The 26539-nt window shown below is 42.6% G+C and overlaps 1 protein-coding gene across 1 annotated transcript; it reads left to right on the forward strand.

Moving 5' to 3' along the window:
* Positions 1-18718: 18718 nt before the first annotated feature.
* Positions 18719-25259, forward strand: LOC142498480 (olfactory receptor 6C1-like). The gene is made up of 2 exons (XM_075606724.1): positions 18719-18824; positions 24255-25259. Exons 1-2 carry the CDS (start codon positions 18810-18812, stop codon positions 25236-25238), a joined length of 999 nt encoding a protein of 332 aa, XP_075462839.1. The 5' UTR covers positions 18719-18809; the 3' UTR covers positions 25239-25259.
* The last annotated feature ends 1280 nt before the right edge of the window (positions 25260-26539 follow it).

The following is a 26539-nucleotide window of genomic DNA, read 5'->3' on the forward strand; positions in this document are numbered from 1 at the left end:
TATGATAAGGGACGTTAACAAGATCAAAAGAGTGGTCCAGGCCCAGGCATGGATCGACAGTGGAGAAACCTTCCAGGATTGCATCTTCACTGACGAGTCTACTGTATCGCTGGAGAGATTTGCCACCTTTGCATTCCACAAAAAAGGTTGCATATCTATGAAGCCGCGTCCAAAACACCCAGTGAAGATGCATGTGTGGGGTGCCATCTCTAGGTGTGGACCAGGATGCATTGTCATCTTTGAAGGTAAAATAAGTCACATGCTTTTGACTTATGCACTGTACTGTACTGGTGTGAAGTTTTTTGAGCACTTTTCTTGTTATAGGAATCATGAATAAAGCTTTTTTCCAAGAGCAAATGGTGCCTGAGATTGTGGAATACATCACACGTGAGTTCCCAGTCGGTCACCGTTTCTACCAGGACAATGATCCGAAGCACACCGCGTCAACAGCGCAAATTCTTGAGCGCGGTATCAACTGGGTGAAGACGCCAGCGGAGTAAGTGCGGTAACCATGTCTCATTTTTTCCCACTGTTTTTACTGTGTACTGTATCTCTTTAACTAATTGTCCTTTTTTCCCCCTCCAATGACAGATCGCCAGACTTCAATCCTATCGAAATGGTCTGGCATCAGCTGAAGGGCCATATCCGAAAAGTCGTGAAACCCTCCAAAAAGGATGAGTTGGCGCAAGGCATAATGAGTTTTTGGAATGATGTATTCACCGTGGAACGATGCAATAAATATATTGACCATATTGCGACTGTGTTGCCCATTGTGATCGCGCGTAATGGGCAAGAATCAGGAAGGTAGTATGATATAGTACTGTACTGTAGTATTTAAGTACAGTATGATACAGGTAAGTATGGCAACGATTTTTTCTTTCCTGAGAGAGCAGCACTAGCCATCTGGTTACAAAGTATTTAACAGTAGTCACAGTATACAGTAGTTCCAGTATAGTCTAGTTTGACAGTACTGTACTATACAGTACACAATGCCATAATACAGTATGCACATAACTGCACGATTTTTTTCTTTTCTTGTCTTTTCAGAAAAAAAAGTATGGACTGGCGGAGGAGGGGGGTATCATGTGTAAACTTTGTGAACTATTTGTACAGTTAAGTGTATCTAAACAGCAGTCATGATTTACACAAAACCTCCCCTCTCTCAATGAACTACTGTACTGTACACAGAATGAGGAAGAAGATAAAGACGGAAAAATGTATATTATTATATATATTATTATATATTATATATTATTAATTAATATTATTATCAATGTGCATTATTCATGATTATCCACCGGCCCTCAATTTCCATCTGACAGAAGAACTTAATAAAGACTGCATTATGTATTATTCATGATTATTTTTATATTTGTTTTTTTGGTTCCTGATAAAATAAAGTAAATATTAATTTACATTCTTGATAATCATAATCATTGAACCCCCCCCCCCTGCACCCTGCACCAAAGAAAAAGAAAGAATGACAAAAAGTGGTAACTTACTGCACCAAAAAGATGAATCAGATTATGGTTTTTTAAGTGTCAATTTCACAGTGCTGTGCAAATCAGATATACATATCAAATTTGAGAAGGGATTATCACAAGCGTTACCGTAAACAAAGCCTCAAAGGGTTGGGGGGTGGATGGGTGAGTCATGCGCAGTAATCATCAGCTAGCTCCCTTCCCAAAGAGGATTACAGAGAGGTGACTCAAAGCCAACAATAGGAAAATTAATGAATGGTTTTGAGGATTACACGCAGGCGCAGAGAGGTGATGCTCGGCTAGGGACGGACGATTAAAAACAAAATGACAAGCTTTAGAAACGGAATGGTTCTGGAGAGGTGTCTGTCGATAAGAGGTTAAAATCCTTGAGCGAGCATTGTGTGTGTGCGTGGGGAAGGGGGTACAGGGTACAGCTGCATAAAGGATTAGCTGTACTCTAGTTCAAAGAAATGACTTGTTTTCAAAAGGCAGGTGATCATAATAATTTGATCCCTACACCCCCAAATACATAAAAAGCACACAAATCAACCATGTGCAGTCAAACGTACAGTGTCGCAGTCAAAAGCTACAGCACTGATTGAATATCGTAATATCAAGATGGTTTAGGCAGGCTTGTAGAGAAAATAAAAATAAAAAATGAGGAGAAAAAAAATATTTTTTTTTGTTTTGGTCACTCACTCTTGAAATTCGCAAGCAAGCAGTGGTGAAGTTACAGACGCATGCGCAGTAATCAGCAGCTATCAAGCAGAATGTGATTGAAACCAGAAAGATACACATTCAACGGAATGGTGTGGGAGAGGTGTAAGAAGTTGAAATACTGCAGTGCAGTAAATTAGCCTGTGTGTGTGCTGGGGCGAGTGAGGGGAGAGCGCTGTATATGCCGAAATGTGATACTGTTACAGTACACGCCTATGCATTTCAACAATTTTCAAATGAGACATACAGCACTGCACATGCATGTATAAATATGCAAATTTACAATTACTGCACGCGCACATGCAGACTATGTACTGACGTAGGTTGAACTGTTAAAGTATTAGACTTTGAAGACAACAGCTCGCGAGCGCCCCCGTGAGTTTTTAGACGGTATTGCAGTATTGCAGGCAGCGTTAATAAAATGCTAATATTACGAGCGCTAAAATATCGCAATATACTCCGGAAAAAAAAACATACTGCATCGGCCTGCGGTTATCAGAGTTGCGCCGCGACGGCCGCACTAGGATAAAGTCGGCCGCAGCTGTATGTTAGCTGATGCGTTTTATGGTTATTTCAGATATTGTTTGAATTTATTTCTTTGTCTTTTAATGTTTACATTCATTAATGTTGTAATAATTCATTGGTTTGATTGGTTAGTGTTACTATTCATTTTGAGTTGGTTTAGGAATTAATTGGTTTCATTGGTTAATGGTTTAATTAATTCATTGTTGATGTTGTTACTGCTTGTATTCATTGGATTTGCTGGCTACTGTTTTTATTTACTTTATTTAGGTATGCTAATGCAGTGTTTAATAATGGGCAAATAATCTATGATCCATATCTGGATAATAGTAATTTTGCAAATTATTGTACTGTATGTGTTAGGGCGGAGCGGAGGGGGTTGTGTATTGATGTTTGTTAAATCTTTTTTTAATATACATGTGTTTCATAGTGTAGATGCTTAGGGGGTCTCCGGAGCTGAACAGCATTGGTTTCAGGTCCGAGGACCCCTTACTTCAGGGGATACAGGCCCCCTTATGGGATGCTGGAATCCCCTGCACTTTCAAGCGTCCGCGTCACGTGACCGGGAGATTGATATTCTGCAGGGGATACCGTCACCCCATAACGGGGCCTGTATCTCCTGAAGTAGGGGATCCTCGGACCTGAAACCAATACTGTTCAGCTCCGGAGACCCCCTGCTCCTGTACACTATTATTCAAATGTATTTATTTAGTGTACAATCGCCTGTAACAGCCTTGCATGGAGATGGCAAATCTCCATATAAATGTTACATGCGGCTTTTTTTCCTATCAGCTAGCGTACGGGAAGATTCAGTGCTAGCAGAGGGAAAAATCATTGCACGTACGATAAGCCAGTTTTGGGCACGTACGATAGAAAATAGCTGAGGGCCTTAGTGAATCGCTCCGCCGGCTTCATTTTTTATCGGAAGTAATCATTTTGTTCAGGCCGCCGCGAAAGCACGGAGCTTAGTGCATAGCCTCCAAAGTGTGAAACTGGCCAGGATGTTGCTGAGTGCCAGATCCCGGTACTCAGCATGAGCCATTCTCACCTTGGAGCCAAACCCCAGACTCAGGGTTATCAGATAAGGGGTAAAAGGGAAGGGCAGTGAGAACAGCGCTAATGCTACAAATAAAAATAGTAACACAAGGGTGACTAACATAAATTATACACACTTTAAGGGGTGTACCCCAGGAATGCTAAGTCGCATGGGTGTCAAGCTAACACATGGGTGCAAACCGGAAAGCCTTCTTTGCCCGTTTTGCAAACTACGGGCAAATCGGAGATTGGTGGGTTAAATGTTCCCACAGAGTGGATTGGGCATGCATGTTATACAGTAGATAGGTCTGTAAACCCTATAAAACTGCCCACCGAGCTATCCCCAGTGTGATTCATGACGTAACCAAACTTTGCACAAGATTCTGTTAGAGTACAGCGGTAGCGGTTCCAGGACGCAAGGTGTTAATAACACCGCAACCAAGGATTCTCCCAAAACTCCGGAATTCGTTAGCCCTATTGACTCCCAAACGAATTCTTACGAACCACTACGAACTTTCCTCATTTGGCGGAGATATTAGATCGGCAACTTGCAATCTAGCCATGAGATTGATTATGCCTGCACAGAATTACAATAAAGCAGTAAGCTTTTACTGTATACGTATATTTCTACAGCAAAATAGAAGCTCAAAAAAGAGAAACACGATATGGTGTAGTATGTTTTATTAAAATTAAAAAAAGTTTAACATGTACTCACATGAATGTCTTTTTAATTACTTATCAGGAGAGTGCTGGTTCTCTGTCTTTTCAGCCAGCATCTTCTCAACCGGGGAGAATCCCTCCATATCCTCCAACACTGCCTCTTATGAACTTTATGACACTACAGAAAATCGCTCAAGTCGTTGTCACTTAACTCAATTCACACTCAACCTGTATACTTGGCATAGCCTGCAGATTGAGTGTGAATTTACAGCAAGAATGGCAAGAGCAGTTTCCCGTAGTGATATCATCAAGTTCAACAGAGGCAGCGTTCCAAAAGTTTCAATGCCAGTGATATTGCTGTATTTGCATACAAGTGGGTTAGCCGCGCAACAGCACGAGTGTAAGAATGTTATGGAGGTGCTTCCTAGGTAAATGACTGACTGTAAACACAAAGAAAATGTAACCTAGTATGGGCACTCACTCATAACCTGAATGTATTGTGATAATTTTAAAATCAAATAACTTTATTAATATCTGTTTAAATAAAGATGGTTAAAACGATCATTAAATATATATTTGTATCCTATAGTACAGACTCAAAGTGAAGAGTTTAGGATAGCTAAGGAGGTGGAGCCCTTCACTTGCTGTGTCTGGAAAATGTACCAGAGTTTCGCAAAGTGATACTTGATGTCGACTGTATATCCCACGTAGCCACAATGTACAACAGTGGTCAGATCCCCCCAATAGCCTCTGGCATGAGGTAAGTCTTGTATGGGTGGGACCAGAATAATAAGAGTAACTCATTGTTTAGGCAGGGAATGGACACTGATGGCGTCGGCGTGCTCCTACCGGAATGAGTAACAGAAGATCCAACGAGACGAGGCGGTGCAGCTGCCTTGCGGGAAGGAATCAGACTGGATCACAGGTAAGTGCAAAGGCGTTATTGACACATGACAGCCAAACGAACCACTCTTACGCGTTTCGCACGGGAGACCGCACTTTATCAAAGAGTACATATACAATACAAAAAACGGCTTAAAATACCCATCAAACCCTGCGCTCTAACCAATAGTAACTTGGTATACACCCAGTAACTCCCACCTGATGTATAATAAATTACTTAACGAGCTCATCAAGACATGGGGGGGGTGTATACAAAGTGTCACGGGGAATGAAAGAGGTAACATAAAAGACAACAAGTGAGTTAACGGGATATCAGACATGGAATCAAAGACAATGACAAACAACATATCAAGAATAAATTATGATATGAAAAGATGGTATACTATCCAGATACCCCTAAACAAATTGTAAATAAAAAGATATATATATACAAATATCTACAATTAAAACAAGGATCTAAGGCTGTATAAATCCTGAACAATAAATCTCAGCATAACAAGATCATTTTCATATAACTGAAAAAATGTTTTACATTTGAGCAAGAATAACCCCTATATACAGTACATGTCCATATATCACCAATTGCAAAATAAATTCATACACTGATTGACATATCCACTTAGCAATTAATGTCTCTGTATTTTGATTGGTCTAATCTACTATAAAACTATGCTTCACATCTATGTTGTTACCCCTGACGAAGTCTTTTGAGATGAAACGCGTAGGGAGTGCCTTGCGGACGTGATATTGTCCAGTTTTAGTACTCACTACTCACTAATCTATTTACGGGACTGTTTATATTGTGATATACACTGATCCCAGCCGGCTACTTGCTATTTTTGCGGGGACCGCTACCATTCGTATCCTGTGACATCATCGAGTTCTCGTGGGATTTGGATCCGAGAATTCACTGCGGTGACGCTGGACTTGGATGAGGGCGGCGTCCCTTACCTTCTCCGGTACACAGAGTTTACTACTGAGGTTGCTACAATCCATCCACACCGGACGATTTCACCGGAATCATCTGGTTACCTGGTTCCTGCTTCTGGCTGGTGATTGAGTTGTACTCATAACTGCTTTAAATTACGTTTTGTTTGTGAGTGTGTTTTTTATATCATACTTTTTTACGCTATGAGTGCGCCTGTTTTTTGTCTGTCTTTTTAGATATCTTCAAGGAAGTGGTGTTCCCTATATTCGTGCTGCAGAGACTCTTTTGGAGTTACATTCAGATTTGTATTTGTGATTTAGATCTGGACTTTATCATATTTTTTTTATTATAATTTATTTTATTTTATTACAGTCTTATTTTCATATATTAATTCTTTTATAAATTTTTGTGTAATAGTCCTGTACAATATAGTTTTTCATCATTGCTTGCTTTGTTTATATATAGTGGGTTCAGGTTGGCGCCATATCTCTTCTTTTGTGTTTGTGTGTATATATATATATATATATTTATAATCAAAAAATAAATAGATGATACCGTTCTGTGGCTAACGAAATGCTTTTATTTGTGCGAGCTTTCGGCCTCTGTATATTTATATATATATATATATATATATATATATATATATATATATATATATATATATATATATATATATATATATATATATATACAATTAAAACAATGATCTAAGGCTGTATAAATCCTGAACAATAAATCTCAGCATAACAAGATCATATTTACAAACTGAAAAAATGTTTTACATTTGAGTAAGAATAACCCCTATATACATGTTCATATATCACCAATTGCTAAATAAATTCATACACTGATTGACATATAAAAATAAAAAAATATTTAAGGAACTATGACATGGTGTTACCATTCAATAATATTATACCACTATTATATTAAAGTCAAAGTTAATGCAATCATGTTATGACATATATATATGCAAATGGGACAATATGACTATGTTATAATTATACATATATAAGGAGCTATAATGGAGAGACATTGTGTTTCCATTGAATCATAAATAACAAAATATAATATAATGAAAATGAAACTGAAAGGAGAAAGCAGTAGAGGGAGGGGGAGAGGACGGGAAGGGAAGGGGGAGGAGGCGGGGAGTGAGGGGAGAAGAGGGACACGGAGAGGAAGGAAGGGGGAAGAGCATGAAAGAAGGTGAACTGGAGGCCAGACCTGTGGAGTAATGATATAATTAGTGTAGGAAATGTTGGAGCTCCCAATCTACATTTATCCCAGCAGGGCTCAACGTATCTGAATCTGGCCTTGTAGAATTGATATAAGTATGTTCCTGATGTTGAAACCCTGTGTAAAAGACTGCATCTGGCCTTGTAGAATTGATATAAGTATGTTCCTGATGTTGAACCCCTGTGTAAAAGACTGAATCTGGCCTTGTAGAATTGATATAAGTATGTTCCTGATGTTGAAACCCTGTGTAAAAGACTGAATCTGGCCTTGTAGAATTGATATAAGTATGTTCCTGATGTTGAAACCCTGTGTAAAAGACTGAATCTGGCCTTGTAGAATTGATATAAGTTAGTATGTTTGAATTTAAAAAGTTTTTTTTTTTTTTTCCTCTTAACTTTGTGCTGTTAATTGACCAAATGGAACAAGCTGACGTATTGGGGAGGGGGAGGGTCATGTGACTGTTTTAGCTGTATATAAAAAACACCTCTCCTGCAATCTGCAGGAACTGCAATTGGCATTAGATAGTGAGGCATTTAAAGTGAGGTTTTTAAGTGATAAATACAGTTAGACTACAGTTTGACTAGAGGTGACTGGGGATTGGATCTACTGCACACTCTTTTACTCAAGACAACACACGGTAAGCTATTCAGATCACACTATGATCCCATGCTTGCTAACCTGCCTATTTCAACCCCCACCCCTTTACAACTTATTTACTGCAGTCTCTCCCAAAACTGACTGCACAATACACTGAAACCATGAACTGACTCTAGCATTGCAATACAGCTAAACATTTGACAAGGAACAGGCACACACCTGCTGTTAGTCTGCTCACACTCACTCTGCTCACAACAGCTCCTTGCAGCACTGCCTACCTCTGGCATCATGAACCTGCTATGTATTTTAACTTTTTTCTTTCTCCTGGCCTCATGGAGATGTTACTCCCTCTATCCACTACAAACTCCTCCATCCTGGCCCACACCCAACATCACCATACACCCTGGACTACTCAAAAGCCTTGCACTATCTACTGAATGTTGGTGGAGAACTCTAAAAACCAGCACACCAACCACTGCTCACTCTAATGGAAAACACCACAAATGTACAACTTGCAAACAACTACCCAAATTTCTACTCATACTATTACTCTCTTTAGCAGGTGATATTGAAACTAACCCAGGTCCTCCCATTTCATATCTTTCCCATGCCCCTGAGAATTCCACCTTTAAATTCCAAAAAGGGCTATCTGTCGCCCATATAAACATCCGGAGCCTGCTGCCCAAACTGGATGAACTAAGGGCATGGTGCCTTATGCATAAACCCAAAGCCATCGTTCTTACAGAAACATGGCTATCCCTTAAAACCCCTGATGCAAATATTGCCATTCAGGGATACTCCATTTTTAGGAGAGATAGGTCAAAGAGAGGAGGAGGGGTGTTATTTTATATTGCAGACACCTTACAATTTACACTGTTAAATTGCCCACCAAGTCCACCCTCTTTTGAAACTCTAGTTGGCAAAATCTGCCTCCCCTTTTCTAAGCCCATCTTGCTTGCTGGCATCTACCGCCCCCCTAAAGCCCTTCTACAATCCTTGACTGATATCACCCAATTTCTTGGCTCCATTTCCTCTCTGAATGAGAAGAGTGAGCTGCAAGTTCTAGGGGATTTCAACTTCAATTGGCTTGACCCTAAAAACCACAAAATCCAGATACAACTCAAGTCACTTAACCTATCACAACTAATTTCCCAACCCACACGGATAAACCTGAAATCGCATAACCATTCCTTGCTAGACTGGATTCTCTCCTCAAACCCCAGCAGAATCCAATCCTCTGGCATCCTTCCTGATATTTTCAGTGACCATGCAATAGTGTACTGTGTAAGGAAAATTAAACCGCCCCATTCAAGCCCTAAAGTTCTCCTCACTAGAACATTTAAAAACTTTAACCCACAACAGTTTCTGCATGACCTTACCAACTGCCCATGGCACAGAATCGATTTAATTCCCGACCCCGATTCTGCACTCGACTATTTCCAATCCGAGTTCTTAAAACTCTGCGATACCCATGCTCCACTACGCAAAATAAGTGTACGGGGGGCCCACCTTCCATGGGTTACACCTGACCTTATAGCACTCTACCAGTTCAGGGATGCCTTGTGGAAAAGCTACAAAGTAACTGGCACTACCAAGGATCTCAATCACTACAGATGCATGCGGAACATGTGCACAAGGCAAACAAGGCATGCAAAAGCACAATATTACTCTGACAATCTCCACCAAAATACATCAAACCCAGCTAACTTCTGGAAGGTTATCAACAATATATTCCAGCCTCCTAACCATCAACAACCAAGTAATATCACTAAGGGGGATATTACTCTGACAAACCCCACTGACATTGCAAATGCATTCAATGATTACTTTGTGGGGTGTGCCACTAACTTATTAGCGAAACGCAGCACAAACCCCAAACATGAATCTCCTCCTGGGAGTACCCCTACAGTCCCACCCCCTCCCAACACTGCCCACAATTTTCAATTTAGCCCAGTATCTGAAGAGGAGATTACACAAGCGCTCCTCAAACTAAAACTAAGCAGCCAATGTGGACCCGACTTACTACAATCTAGGTTCCTACGACTTGGTGCCCCAGCCATTGCCAAACCAATTGCGTCCATAGTCAACTCTATCCTGTCTGCAGGCCATATCCCTAAGACCTGTAAAACTGCCAGAGTTGTCCCAATCTTCAATAGTGAGGACAAAAACACTGGCTCAAACTACAGGCCAATCTCACTTCTCCCAATTCTATCCAAAGTCATGGAAAAATGTGTCCACTCCCAATTAAGCGATTACTACACCAAGACAAATTTCCCTAGCCAATTCCAGTCTGGGTTTCGTCCCAAACACTCCACCGTAACTACCCTGCTAAAAGTTTGCAATGAAATCCAGTGTGGAATGGAACGGGGACAACTCACTGGTGCAGTATTCCTAGATTTTGCAAAGGCTTTTGACACAGTTGATCATGTTATCCTGCTTAACAAACTCCAGAGCTCTGGAATAGGGAAACATGCTTTAAACTGGTTTCAGTCCTACCTATCAGGAAGATCCCAACATGTGTCCATCTCAGGCTCTAACTCCAACCCCCTGGATATCACCTGTGGTGTCCCGCAAGGCTCTGTTCTGGGGCCCCTACTCTTCTCAGTGTTCATTAATGATCTTCCCACAGCTTGTAAGGAAGCCTCAATACACATGTATGCAGATGACACAATCCTATATGCACACAGCCATAGCCTCTCTGACCTTCAACACATACTTCAGTCTGACTTTTTGAGACTCGAAAACTGGATTTCCCAAAACAAACTGTTTTTAAACACTGACAAGACTGTAACAATGGTATTTGGGACCAAGACTAAATTTGTAAAGCTTCCAGTGACTGAGCTCCTGATTTGAACCAACGCTAACACCACCCTAACACCTGTCACTAGTTTTAAATACCTGGGCATATGGTTTGACTCCCACTTAACATTCGGGATGCACATTGATACCCTGACAACCAAGACCTGTGCCAAACTAGGGGTACTTTACAGGAACAAATCCTCCCTAAGTCTCTGGTCAGAAAGCGTATTGCACAGCAGATGCTAATGCCAATTATTGACTATGGAGACATAGTAAATGGCTCGGCTCCTCAAACCCACCTTAGCAAACTTGACACCCTCTACAATTCAATTTGTCGTTTTGTTCTCCAATGCAACTACAACACACATCACTGCGAAATGCTCAAAGAACTAGATTGGTCATCACTAGAGTCTAGGCGCAAAGTTCACCTTTCCTGTCTCACCCTCAAATATTTTCTGGGCAAGCTACCCAGCTACCTGAAAAAGCTCCTCACCCCTACCACATGCAGCACCTATCACCTGAGATCAGACTCTAAAAGACTATTCATGGTCCCAAGGCTCAACAAAGTATCTGGACGTTCCTCCTTCTCCTTCCGTGCACCCCAAAACTGGAACAACCTACCAGAGACTCTCATATCCACCACCAGCTTAAGTTCTTTCAAATCTAAGGCTGTCTCACACTTTAATCTGGTCTGTAACTGTTTCATACGCTCATAATATATATTTTCTTTAACTGTGCACGCAATGTCTTGTATATAATGTATACCTTGTTCATTTATGTAACTGTACTTGTAACCATGTATTATTTGTTTTACTCTGTGCCCAGGACATACTTGAAAACGAGAGGTAACTCTCAATGTATTACTTCCTGGTAAAATATTTTATAAATAAATAAATAAATAATCTAAGTCAAAAATCCACGATATCTCTTTCTGATTGAGGAGGTTCAGTCTATCACCTCCTCTAACTGATGCCAAGACTTGTTCAATACCTATAAACTGGAAATTTCTAAGATCCCCCTGATAACATTGTGAAAAATGTCTTGAGACTGGATGTTTTAAGTCTTTGTTGTACAGTATATAAGACGAATGTGTTCCATAATTCTTTGTTTTATGGGTCTAATCATTCTACCAATGTAGCCCATGGAGCAGCCGCACCAAATGTAATAAACCAAAAATTGTGTGTTGTAATTGATAAATTATCTAATATTATAATTATTCTTTGTTTTTTTCTTTTTAACAATTTTCGTTGGAAGGGCATACTTACAGATTTTACATGAGCCACATTTAGAAAACCCTATGGTCGTTTTAATACTGTACATTCTCCATTGGATTTTTTTGATGATTATAGGCTCGGTGAAAGCCGTATTCCTAGTGTATTGGCCTTGGTAAAAATGAATTTTGGACCCTTTTTGACAATTGAACTCAAGTCTGGATCTAGACTCAATACTCTCCAATGGCGATTGACAATAGTTTTTATTTCTTTGGCCTGGTTACTGAACTTAGTGACAAATAGTGGTATATTAGAATTTTTGTTGTTATTTTTGTTCACATTTATCAATCAGTTCATCACGATCCAATTGCCGGATCTGATCAAATGCTTTCTTTATCACAGATTGATGGTAGCCTCTTTTTTTTAATCTATCCATCATCTCTGTGGATCGCTCTAAAAACGTTTCCTCAATGGAACATAACCTCCTCAACCTGAGGAGTTGTCCTTTTGGTGTTCCCTCAATTAGAGAACGGGGGTGGCTACTCTCAGCATGTAGATATGCATTACGCGAATTGATCTGTCTAAACACATCAGTGTGGATGTCCATAGAAAGATCAATGTACAAATGCAAATCCAAATAGTGAATAAAATTGACGTGATATTCAAAAGTACATTTAAGGTTAAACATATTATTATTAAGTGAACTAATGACATTTTCTAAAGTGATATGATCCCCATCCCAAATGAGGATGACGTCATCGATATACCTCTTATAAAATATAATGTTTGCAAAATGAATTCCCATCAACATAAATGTGAGTGCTTTCCCTAAAACCCATAAACAAATTAGCATAAGAGGGGGCAAACGACGTCCCCATAGCTGTACCCCGTGCCTGAAGATAGAATTGTGCATCAAACAAAAAATAATTGTGAGTAAGTAAAAATATTATTGAATCCAACAAAAAAGTTTGTTGTGCCTGTGCCATATTTGAATTGTGTAAATAATGCTGAACGGCAGTCACACCTTGTGCGTGATCAATGATGCTATAGAGAAAGGAAACGTCCATAGTGGTCAACAGATATGTTTTTGACCAATGTATGTTCTTTAATGATTTGATCAGGTCTTCCGAATCCCTGACATAAGAAGGCAATGATCTCACCTTCCTTTCTCCAACCACTGGTGAGATCATTACGTCATTTGCCTCCTCTTATGCTAATTGTTGGATTCAATAATATTTTTACTTACTCACAATTATCGATGACCATCCTCATTTTGTGGACAGTTAAGATTCATCTTATTATGTCTAGGAAAGTATAAGTTTATGTATTTTGTATTTGATGGATCACTATATATATCAACTTGAGTAGATTGCATTTTATATATTACTAGCCGATATAACCGGCGTTGCCCGGGATGTAATTTTGGGGGTGTGGTCGACAGGGTTGGGCTTCCCCCCCTTGACAGCTAGGTAGTGGCGGCTCACTGGGGGGTGCGGGTGAGGGTTGGTGGGGTTTGCTGGTGGGGGGGCGGGAGCATAGTGACTAGGTGGGTGGGTGACTGACTGATTGACTGACTGGGTGGGTGGGTGACTGACTGGGTTGGTGGTTTGGACCTTTGACTGGGTGGGTGACTGACTGGGTGGGTGGGTGGGTGACTGGGTGGGTGGGTGGGTGACTGACTGACTGGGTGGCTGGGTGACTTAGTGGGTGGGTGACTGAGTGGGTGGGTGACTGAGTGGGTGGGTGACTGGGTGGGTGGGTCGACTGGGTGGGTGGGTGGGTGACTGGGTGGGTGACGGACTGGGTGGGTGACTGACAGACTGGGTGGGTGAGTGATGGACTGGGTGGGTGAGTGACGGACTGGGTGGGTGAGTGACAGACTGGGTGGGTGAGTGATGGACTGGGTGGGTGAGTGATGGACTGACTGGGTGGGTGACTGACTGGGTGGGTGGGTGACTGACTGGGTGGGTGACTTGGTGGGTGACTGACAGGGTGGGTGACAGGGTGGGTGACTGATGACTGGGTGGGTGACTGGGTGGGTGACTGGGTGGGTGACGGGGTGGGTTGACTGACGGACTGGGTGGGTGAGTGATGGACTGGGTGGGTGAGTGATGGACTGGGTGGGTGAGTGACGGACTGGGTGGGTGAGTGATGGACTGGGTGGGTGAGTGACGGACTGACTGGGTGGGTGACTGACTGACTGGGTGGGTGACTGACTGACTGGATGGGTGACAGGGTGGGTGGGTGACTGATGACTGGGTGGGTGACTGGGTGGGTGACTGAGTGGGTGGGTGACTGACTTGACTGACTGGATGACTGGGTGGGTGGGTGACTGACATTGGGTGACTGAGTGGGTGGGTGGGTGAGTGACGGACTGGGTGGGTGACTGACTGGGTGGGTGACTTGGTGGGTGACTGACTGACTGGGTGGGTGACAGGGTGGGTGACTGACTGACTGGGTGACAGAGTGGCTGGGTGACTGATATTGGGTGACTGAGTGGGTGGGTGAGTGACGGACTGGGTGGGTGATTGACTGGGTGGGTGATTGACATTGGTTGAGTGGGTGGGTGGGTGACTGACTGGGTGGGTGACTGACTGGGTGGGTGACAGGGTGGGTGACTGACTGACTTGGTGGGTGACTGACTGACTGGGTGGGTGACAGGGTGGGTGATTGATGACTGGGTGGGTGACAGGGTGGGTGACTGATGACTGGGTGGGTGGATGGGTCACTGGGTGGGTGTGTCAGTGACTTGGGATGATGGGCCTCAGTTACATGGGCCTCGGTGACTGGGTGGGCCTCGGTGACTGGGTTTGGGTGTATGTTTGGACCTCGGTGACTTTGGGCCTCGGTGACTTTGGGCCTCGGTGACAGGGTGGGTGGGTGACTTGGGCCTCGGTGTCTCGGTGGGTGTACCTCGGTGACTGGGTTGTGTCTCGGTGACTTGTGTGTGTGTGTGTGCCTCGGTGACTGGGTGGGTGTGCCTCGGTGACTTGTGCCTCAGTGACTTTGGGCCTCGGTGACACTTGGGCCTCGGTGACTTTTGGCCTCGGTGACTGGGTGGGCCTCGCTGACTTTGGGCCTCAGTGACTTTGGTCCTCGGTGACTTTGGACCTCGGTGACTGGGTGGGTGGGCCTCGGTGACTTCCTCAGTGACTTTGGGCCTCGGTGACTGGGTGGGTGGGTGGGCCTCTGTGACCCTTGGGCTCTTGGTGACCTTGGGCTCTTGGTGACTGGGTGGGTGGGCCTTGGTGAGTGGGTAGGCCTGAGTGGGTGGGTGGGTGAGTTGGTGAGTGGGTGGGTGGGTGAGTCGGTGGGTGGGTGAGTGAGTGAGTGAGTGGGTGAGTGAGTGGGTGGGTGAGTGACTGGGTGTGTGAGTGACTGGGTGTGTGGGTGAGTGACTGTGTGAGTGACTGGGTGGGTGAGTGTGTGGGTGAGTGTGTGGGTGAGTGTGTGATGAGTGTGTGGGTGACTGTGTGGGTGACTGTGTGGGTGGATGGGTGATGGTGTGGGTGACTGTGTGGGTGGGTGGGTGACTGTGTGGGTTTGGGTAACTGGCTGGGTGGGTGGTTGACTTTGACTGGTTGACAGTGGGTGAGTAACTGGGTGACAGTGGGTGGGTGGGAGACGGTGGGTGACTTACCTTGACCGGGTGGTTGTTACTGGTGGCAGACGGTTCCCCTCCTGGCACTGATATCCCCATGGCATCTGGCTGGGGCAGAAGGTGGGTTCAGGAAGTTGGCGGGGGGTAAGGGGGGCAAGAGTGGCAGGAGGCAGGAGGGCCACGCCACGCTTCCCCTCCGTTCCTCGTTGGGAGCGAGGGGGGAGGAGTCTGGAGTTTACATCTGGTGCAGGAGGGCCACGCCGCGCTTCCCCTCCATCCGGGAGCCAGTGTAGGGTGGCGCACGTGAGTGTGATGATGCGACTGGGGATGTTGCGGAGCGTCCGGGTTTGTGTGAGGTGGGGGGGGGGGTGGTTGTGTGGATGGGGAGATTGCGGAGCGGGCGGGTTTGGTGGTGAGCATGGGTGAGGGAAGGGTGAAATGTTTTGTGATTTTTATTATTTGTTAAACGTTGTAAGGTGGCAGGGAGTGTGCAGCGTGTTTGCGTCCTGTCGACAGTGTTATTTGTAGCGTGTGGGAAGACAGAAATAGTGTGAATGCAGAAATTTTGAGTAGGTTAATGGGCCAAAGGCGGACATTTTGGTGCGGGAAGGTGAAAATTTTTGGAAGGCGGACTTTTATAATATGTGAAATGGGCAATTTTGTGTGCGTAGCTACGCGGGAAGGCAGCTACGCGGGAAGGCAGAAATTTTGTGAAGGGTCAAATTTTGAGTAGGTGAAGGTGGTGTGGAGGGCGTTGGTGAAATTTGTATGGCATAAAGGGAGTGTGCAGCGGGTGGAGGTGTAGGGTGTGTGCAGCGGGCGGAGGTGTAGGGAGAGTGCAGCGGGCGGAGGTGTAGGGAGAGTGAAGCGGGCGGAGGTGTAGGGAGTGTGCAGCGGGCGGAGGTGTAGGGAGTGTGCAGCGGGCGGAGGTGTAGGGAGAGTGCAGCGGGCGGAGGTGTAGGGAGTGTGCAGCGGGCGGAGGTGTAGGGAGTGTGCAGTGGGCGGAGGTGTAGGGAGAGTGCAGCGGGCGGAGGTGTAGGGAGAGTGCAGCGTGCGGGGGTGTAGGGAATGTGCAGCGGGCGGAGGTGTAGGGAGAGTGCAGCGGGCGGAGGTGTAGGGAGTGTGCAGCGGGCGGAGGTGTAGGGAGTGTGCAGCGGGCGGAGGTGTAGGGAGTGTGCAGCGGGCGGAGGTGTAAGGAGAGTGCAGCGGGCGGAGGTGTAGGGAGAGTGCAGCGGGCGGAGGTTTAGGGAGAGTGCAGCGGGCGGAGGTGTAGGAGGAGTGTGGAGCGGGCGGGAAGGTAAAAAATTAGACAGGGGTGATAGTCTCAGGTGTCTTAAAGTTACCAAGGTCAGTGTGTGACTCTGCAGGGATGAAGTCTCATATGACAGTGTCAGGGGGTATGCTGTGTCAGTGTGAGTGTGTGACAGTGGAGTAGGTGTGTGTCAGTGATGTCAGTGTACCTTTTGGCCAATGAGAGTCGTTGGGGAGGCTGACCATGGGCGGGCGGACAGAGGGACCAATGTCTGTGTGTGTGTATCATCTTTCCAGCTACAAATAAGACTGCGTGTACTACATTAATTTACTGATGGACTCAATTTGTTGGCGACAGTGTTATATTGTGATAAGTAAAAATAAAACATATCCCTTGCTTCACAAAGTTAAAATGAAAATAAAATGATTACAATGTGAACTAGTTCTCTTCACATCATCTTCACCTCTCTTGTAGAAAGCTATCTGAATGTGTATGATTGACAGGGAAGCACAGAGTCTCAGGCAGCACTGCGTTCTTCCGCTCTGAGCTACCTGTGGAGCTGCAAAAGCTGAACGAGAAGTGGTCATTGTTTTAAATAAGCCTCCCAACAGAGGTACTGTAGTAGAGGCTAAGGTTAAGGCCCCGCTCCCAGAGTCAGCGCACCTGCGCTGCTGACAGGCGGTGCGCTGAGATACACAGACCGCGATCTGCGGTCTGTAGGGAGCGGGAGCCGGAGCGGGAGGTGGGCGGGAGGTGGGAGGTTTGATCGGGAGGTGGGCGGTTTGACAGGGAGGGGGGGCGTGGCTTGAGCGGAGGGACCCGCTACTCTCCCCCCCCTCCCTCCACGGACTCGGGCTGGAGCTGGAAGGTAAGTTTAAACACACACACGCAGGCACTCATTCATACACGCGCACACACACACACAGGCAGGCACTCACGCACTCATACACACACACACGCGCGCACACACAGGCAGGCACTCACGCACTCATACACACACACACACACAGACAGAGGCAGGCACTCGGGCACACACACACACAGACAGGCACTCACGCACTCAGACACATACACACACAGACAGGCACGCACTCAGACACACACACAGAGAAAGGCACTCACCTGCTTTCACTCCACACTCCTCCCCGCTCCCCGAAGCCTCTCCTCCTCCCAAAGCCTCCCCTCCCCATTGGCTCACAGCCACACACGTCACGCGTCAACGCTAGGAAACACCATTCTCTGGTGTCTCCAGCGGCTGACGCGCCACAGCGTGTAGTGCTCTGTGCAGCCAGGGGGGACCGGGACCGGCTCGCGAGGATTCCCCTGCTGGTGGGGAACTCGCAACCCGCCGCCCGCGCCAACGAGCGCAGCGGGACCGAGGCCTAATACAGTAAAGGGATTGGGATACACATAGGCTATTCTAAATATGAAAGAAAGCCAAGGATCTCCAGTACAAAGGGTCTGAGGCTTTACAAAAGCTAGTAAAATGGGCAGACGTTGTTGGCCAAGTGATTCTTCTATGCTATCAAATTCTTTGTACCTACGTATAATAATTAACTGTGGTGAATTGGTTAATTGAGTGGGAATTGACTTCATTAAATGGAGAACGTTTCTTAAACTGTATCCTAACTTTACTGATGACATCCATGATGCAATCAAGTGTAACCAACTTGTGAGCTTCGTCTTCAGAGATTTCTCAGCCCTTAGGACATTCTCCCAAATCTCCTGGAAGGTAATAAAGGCAGATCTTTGAGTGGATCACAGTGCAGCTCCCCTTACTGCCTGAGAAGGTACGTGTGGAAAACCAACGTTATCTTACAGCAATCTTATTGTTCAGATCTTTGAGTGGATCACAGTGCAGCTCCTGATGCTGCCTAAGCAGGTATGTGTGGAAAACCAACTTTATCCTACAGGGATGTGTTATTGATATTCAACTGGATTTCTAATTCCACATGATGGGAGATAACATTAGAGGGAATAAATGTGATAGTAGTTGCATGCGTTTTTGTGTATAACAGATAATGACAATATTCTATCACATGTTCTCTGGGATCCCGTGTTTCAGAGTTAGATGACAATGCGTTTGAATGGAAGCTAATATAACACATTCAGGCATATGTACTAAGTATATACGTTAATAAATGTTACCGGCAAAATTTGAGTACTATAAAAGTAAAACAAACCTTCATAAACTGTGCATCTTACAGATTATGCACAATTTTTTTCTCCAATGATTCTAGACGGGTCACCTTATATTGAACACCCAATTGAACACCCAATTGATAGAATTATGTGTATTTTCTATTTATAAGTAGTGTTAGTAAATATATATTCATACTGTGAAAATACATTTTGGTAACCTATATATCATGAAGCTTTCCTGCCTATCAAAACTATTTTTAGGTTGATACATAGGGCTCTTTGTATCAAGGCAATTTTGGAGCTAAACCAGGGCATTTTCACCCTGCACACATGCATCAAAGCATTTTCTCCAATTTTCCCCCATGAGCCCTAGCTTGCTTCATGGGGAGTGTCAGAATGTGCAGAATGAGTTGGGGAAGATTAACATGGTGTACAGATTACAGGCTTTGATCCACAAAAGGGTGGATCAAACTTTAGCACACCTTTACTTCCATTAATATGAATGGAGTGGCCAACTCCAGTTCTCAGGGGCCACCAACAGGTCAGGTTGTAAGGCTATTCCTGCTTCAGCCCAGGTAGCTCAATCAGTGGCTCAATCAATGACCACCAAAACGACTCACCAATAAAAACGTGGAAAATCAAACACTGAAACGGTTTGAATTTTGGATAGTTTTGCACATCTGTAGTTTTAATGCAGATGTAGCAGAGCAGGATCAGTAAATAGAGATACAGTTCACATTACCCATTGTCTTCCACTTACCTATCTACTGTAACGAGCTATGTATGATCCATCTCTTCCAGGATATGATGGCTACATGGATATGATACACTAAATAACAAATAATGTACTGTGCTATGCAAAGTGTCCAGGGTTTTTTTAATTTGTATGCCGATTGTACAGTATTTACCCAAAAAGACTGTAAATATGAATTTAAAACGTAATTGAAAAAATGTAAGTAAATAAGGCGCCTGGCCCGGGTGGCATACATCCAAGAGTTCTTAAGGAGTTAAGGTCAGTACTAGCCAAACAATTAACTTGACTATTCAAGCACTCCATTTCCACAGACTCAGTAGCAGAAGATTGTCATAAAGCGGACATGGTGTCTATATTTGAAATGGGAGATAGATCACAACCAGAGAATTACAGACCTTTAAGTCTGACATCAATAGTGGGAAAGGTACTTGAAGGTTTAAAATGGGATAACATTCAGGAATATGTAATGGAAAACAAAATTATTGGTAATAGTTAGCATGAATTTAACAAGGCTGAGTCATGCCAAACTAATCTTGTTAGTTTCTTTGAGGAGGAATTTAGACCAGAGTAATGAAGTTCATGTGGTCTACTTAGATTTCGCAAAGGCTTTTGATACAGTTCCACACAAGAGGTTGGTGTACAAAATAAAGCAAACTCAACTCTAAAAATATTTGCACCTGGACTGAAAACTGATTAAAGGACAGACAACAGAGAGTTGTTATAAATTGAACTTTTTCAGGTTGGGCTTAAGTTATGAGTGGAGTACCTCAGGGATCGGTACTGGGACCCCTGCTTGTTTATTAATGATCTTGATGTTGGCATAGAGAGCAAAGTCTCCATCTTTGCTGATTATACTAAATTGTGTAAGGTAGTAGAATCAGAGCAGGATGTAATTTCTCATAGAAGGACTTGGAGAAACTGGAAACTTGGGCTGGTAAATTCCAGAGGATAAATGTAAGGTTATGCATATGGGAAACAAGAATAAACAGGCAACTTACAAAATTAAATGGGGATAAATTAGGAGAATCCTTCATTTAGGAGTGCTTGTAGACAGCAGGCTAAGCAATAATGTCCAAAGTCATGCAGTTGCTGCAACGGCAAACAAGATCTTATCTTGCATTAAACGGGCAATAGATGGATGGGAAGTAAATATAATGTAATGATGCCCCTTAATAAAGCATTAGTAAGACCACACCTTGAATATGGAGTACAGTTTTGGGCACCACTCCTTAGAAAATACATTCTGGAACTAGAGAAAGTGCAGAGCAGAGCCACCAATTTAATAAAGGGGTGGATAGTCTGACTTGTGAGGAGAGGCTAGCTAAATTAGATTTGTTTAGATTAGAAAAGAGATGACTAAGAGGGGATATGATAACTATATAAAAATATATTCGGGGACAATACAAGGAGCTTTAAAAAATAACTATTCATCCCACGGGCAGTACAAAGGACTCGGGCCATCCCTTAAGGTTGGAGGAAAGGAGATTTCACCAGCAACAAAGGAAAAGGTTCTTTACAGTAAGGGCAGTTAAAATGTGAAATTCATTACCCATGGAGACGGTGATGTTATATAAAATAGATATCTTCATGAAAAGGAAGGACATCTTTTTAGAAAGGAAAGGTATACAGGGATATACCAAATAAGTAAACATGGGAGGAATGTTGATCTAGGGCTTAATATGATTGCCAATTCTTGGAGTCAGAAAATAATTTATGTTCCCCCTATAGGATCATTAAATGATATTTCACGGGAGTTTTTGTTTGCCTTCCTCTAGATCAATATACTGTAAGTACAAATATAGGATTAAGTATCTGTCATCTAAATTTGGCATAAGTTGAACTTGATGGACGTATAGTATGTCTTTTACAACCTCATCTACTATGTAACTATGTAACTATGTAATTAAAAGGTTCCTAGCACTCAATGTTAATTTGGCGTTTTCTTCCTATACAAGTTCCAGAATAGAACGCACAATCTTTAAAACCTGTATCTCTGATTTCTGCTCTGTAGAACTCCACCAGCTTCTACTGCTAGGAATGGGTAGAGTTTTAGCTAATTGACCTTTCATAAATGCCTTACTTTTCTATAAGTACGATGCTTATGTGTGGCATCATGCATATGTACACTGCACATGCATGACAAATACCAACAGAGCTGTAACATGTTTTTTTTTGCTCAAAATTGGAGCATAACAATTACATTTTAAAAAGCGCCTATGTACGAACCAGAAATATTTCATTCTGCTCCATTGGTGTAAAAAAATTATTTGATAATTTTTCTGGTACACAGAAATGGACTGCACTAGGTGTACAGATGTAAATGGTACGTACTAAAAAATAATGTTTCTGTGTGCCCTCCAAAAATAGAAAGTGCCTCAAAATCATCTGTCAAGTTGAACATACAGGTACAGTACCTGTAGCACAAATCCTACAAAGTATGTTTATATTGTTAGTGCAGAATTGAGTTGCTAACGGTCTTATTCTACAGTACGGTATATGCGCAAATGCAGCCAATTTGGCTATTCTTGGGCAAAATTTCCCTATGTTTCAATAGGTCATTTTTTCTGAAACCCAATCACCTGCTTTGGTGCATATAGAATAAGCATCAACCATAAATGTATTTGACACAGCATGGATGGTTCCATTATATACTGTAGGTTACCAAAATGTATTATTTTCACAGTATTGGTATTATAAATAATATATATATATATATATATATATATATATATATATATATATATATATATATATAAACATATATATCATAGAAAAAGAACAAAAAGCACTCCTTAATAATAGTCACTGGTGTGGGTGCAGATCCTATAATGAAGAATAAGCAATACGATACCGTTTGGAAACGAAATCAGCACTCCAAACAAGTGTATTGTTTTGTGTTTATTTTTTCAATACACTTGTTTGTTCAATTCTGGAGTGCTGCCTGCTGATTTCGTTTCAAAACAGTATCGTATTGCTTATATATATATATATATGTATATGTACTGTGTGATTCTCTTTTAATTTAAATTGTATCGATCATGCATACATGACGCAATGCATGAAACTTAATTTCAAGCAATGAGCAACGTGTCCTATGTACACTGGCGACACACTTTATTCGAGCATGGCTAGTCCCACGAATTCGGGTATACCCGGGTGTATTGAGGTTTGTGACTGTTTTCTGCCCGAGTATATTGGGTTATTTTCTAGGCAGGGATTGAAGCATTTTATTCCCGCTGGCTGCAATACTGCACAGTATATATATATATACTGCATTACAATTCATGAATTTATGCCATCTGGTAGACACACGAAGCATTGCAGCCTATTAAATCCTAATCATTATCATTTAACAAATCAGCCACCCATCAGCCAGGCATGAACCCAGGCTGGGAAGGCAAACGCAACGGGGCTTGTCAGAGGTGAGGAGCGGCGCATTCCAGGTATCTGCCAGGTACATACCGGGTATTTGCTCGAATAAAGTGTGTCGGTGCAGTATAGAAGGTGGCAGGCTCAGGGGAAATGCGAGGAAGTCCTTCTTCATTAAAATGTGTGGTGATTCATAGAATAGTCTTCCATGAGAGGGGTAGTGGTAAGTACAGTAAAGAAATTAAAAAATACTTGGAATAAACAAAAGGTTATCTTAAATATCAAAGAAACTAGTGGATTTCATAGGGTCGACGTTTTCACAGCAGATATGGGAATTGACAGATTAGATGGGCCAAGTGGTTCTATCTGCTTCCCAGTTCTGCCATTTTTTTAATGTTTCTGGGTTGACACTCAACTAAAGGAAGAGTGACTAGAATTGTATTGCTATCATGTTTTAGTTTCAAAGGAATGGTTGGGTGCTTGGGGCATTGACATGTTATAATACAGTACAGTATGTAGACTATTTCTGTGTAGTGTCTCAGATATGTACAGATCTTATTGAAGGTTTGTGTTGTCTGTGGAAAATTTGGTGATGTAAGCTGTTCACTAATTTAAAAAAAATCAAACTAAGGATCTATAAAATATCAAAATATACTGTAGATAAATTCAAGTAAACTATTACATTTGGAGAAAATAAGCAAATTACACTGAAACACAAAATACTAACCAATATTGGTAAGTATAATATGTGGTAGACAACTTCCACGTTTTGCCCTATATATAAATAAATGAATCTAACATAATGTTTCTTACTGCTCCAAAAGGTATCCTATGGCATTGCAGCGCTTAGTGAATAGAGGCCTTTATGGTCCTTTAAGTAAATAGGCCATAAGATGACTTCCGTCACTGGAAGGTGTATTATGGAATAGCACCACGTTTTAATGGAACTCACATCTTTCTAAACAAGAAGAAGACATCTTCACAGTAAATTGATTAGGGGTCATAGAGTTTTAAAACAAACAACATTTGACACCCCCTCTCTTTTAGCATCCAAATAGACCTGAAGGAATGGAAGAGAAGAATCAAACTTCAGTGACATATTTCATCATTAAGGGTATCACTGACCTCCCTGAAATGCAGACTCCGATCTTCCTGTTCGTTCTGATCATTTATTTCATCATCCTTGGTGGTAACATGACCATTTTGTCACTTATCTGCTTGGATCCTCAGCTTCACACTCCTATGTACTTCTTCCTGGGTAACTTGTCCGTCTTGGATATTTGTTACACCACAGTCACCATGCATACGATCCTGGTTACATTCATGTCAGGAGATAAAAGTGTTTCTTTTTCAGCCTGTGTTGCCCAGATGTATTTTTACGTCTCCTTATTATGTTGTGAGTTTCTGTTTTTGACTGCCATGAGTTACGATCGATATGTGGCTATCTGCAACCCCTTGCGCTATCCAATGATCATGAATGCCAGAGTCTGTGTATATTTGGCATCTGTGTGTTGGGTGTTGGGATTTTTAGAAGTCATACCTGCTGTTCGTATTATATATGACATCCACTGCTTTCAATCCAATGAAATCAATCACTTCTTCTGTGATCTTCTGGCACTTATGAAACTATTTTGCAGCAATGCCTCCAGCATGGAGCATTTGATCTTCATTGAATCAGTGTTTGTCGGAGTTCTCCCATTTTCCCTTACCATTGTCTCTTATGTCTACATTATCCGAACCATACTGCGGATCCCTTCCACTACTGGGAAACGTAAAGCCTTCTACACATGTTCCTCACACCTAACAGTCGTAACTCTACTTTATGTGACCATTTTCTCCTTGTACATGAGACCCACCATAATGTTCACCTTGGATTCTGATAAGCTGTTTTCGCTCTTGTATACCACTGTCACCCCTATGCTAAACCCTTTAATTTACAGTGTGAAGAATAAAGATGTCAAATCAGCTTTCAGGCGGATGTTACACCAGAGTAAAAAGGTATTATTGTGCACATCAATCTCATTTATTTGAATCCAGAGCACCAAGGTGTGAAAGCGAATGCAACTAATAAAATAAAAGTTTGTTTCTATAAGTTGAGCTAATTTTAAGAAATACATGTTTGATAGTTATATACATTGAATATTGTATGGCTTCTTGATCCTCTTTTGCTATTAAATCTCTCAAAAACCTACAGTGGATGCATTTAAAGATGCCATCCGACACAGATAGCCCAAAAAACACTTTTTGCAAACAACTTATCTCATTGCTCATTGACTTCCTTTAACTAATCTAACCCTGTCAAAAGCAAAAGGTTTTTTTTCAGTTTTTGTTTCTTTAGAAATTCATTACAAAGCTCATGTATTAAGCGCTACTGAATTATCGGGGTTTTTTTTACTCTTATCCGACTGTCCTTATACAAGATCGAATAAAGATAAGAAGAATATGAAGGAGGGGGTGGGTCTTTGCCTGGGCACACACACTGTGATATCAGACTTAAATGGAGCATCCAGAGTAATCGAACCCCTCCCAAATCTCAGTTCACATGTTTATAAACTTACTTCTAAAAAGGAATAAAAAAATACTTCTATGTGTTAGATTCAGGTAAAAGCAGGGACATATTGTTCCATGCAGATCCTCAAATTTGAAGTCTGGTAGGTAACATGGTGGTGTGGTACAGTATATGCATTGTAAAAATCTAAAAGGGAAGTGGAACGTGGAACATGGCAGGATTGCAGGTTCCTACTCTGTGCCACCATAGGAGTGGTTAAATGCATCTCCATTAGGAGTTGTAGCAAAGAAAGAGGTTAGAAAATTCAGGCTGATATACCATGTGTCCTTCCCAGAATATGGATGACATCGATAAAAAATTTTGGTAATGTGTGCTTCACTTCTTTTGGCCAGACTTTGGGGTTGGTCAATGGTATTGGAGAGGGAGCTGTGTTAGCTAAAGCAGATGTGCAGTCAGCCTTTGTTTATTACCATCCAGATGGTTTTCATCTGTTAGGTTGCCAGTTTAAATGTACTTTTTATGTTAACGTGCGTTTACCAATGTGTTGTGTGATTTTGTGTTCATATTTTGAAGTGTTTAGTTTATTCATCGAATTAATAATTTGATCACAAATACTCTCTCACTTTCAGTGTGAGGCATTTCATCGCTTGGTCCCGGAGGTAGAATGGAGGTGCTCAGAGAAGCGGTGGTCCGTAGGTTGGGGTGGGGGGTGGGGGGAAGGAATGTTGGTTTTTAGAATTTGTTAGCAATTTAGGCAGCTTATGCAAAGGCACAAGATAAATGTTTGGCACTGGGAAAAACGCCTAGAGGTACTGTGTTAATT

The sequence above is a fragment of the Ascaphus truei genome, chromosome 7 (genome assembly GCF_040206685.1).
Source record: "Ascaphus truei isolate aAscTru1 chromosome 7, aAscTru1.hap1, whole genome shotgun sequence".
Taxonomy (NCBI): domain Eukaryota; kingdom Metazoa; phylum Chordata; class Amphibia; order Anura; family Ascaphidae; genus Ascaphus; species Ascaphus truei.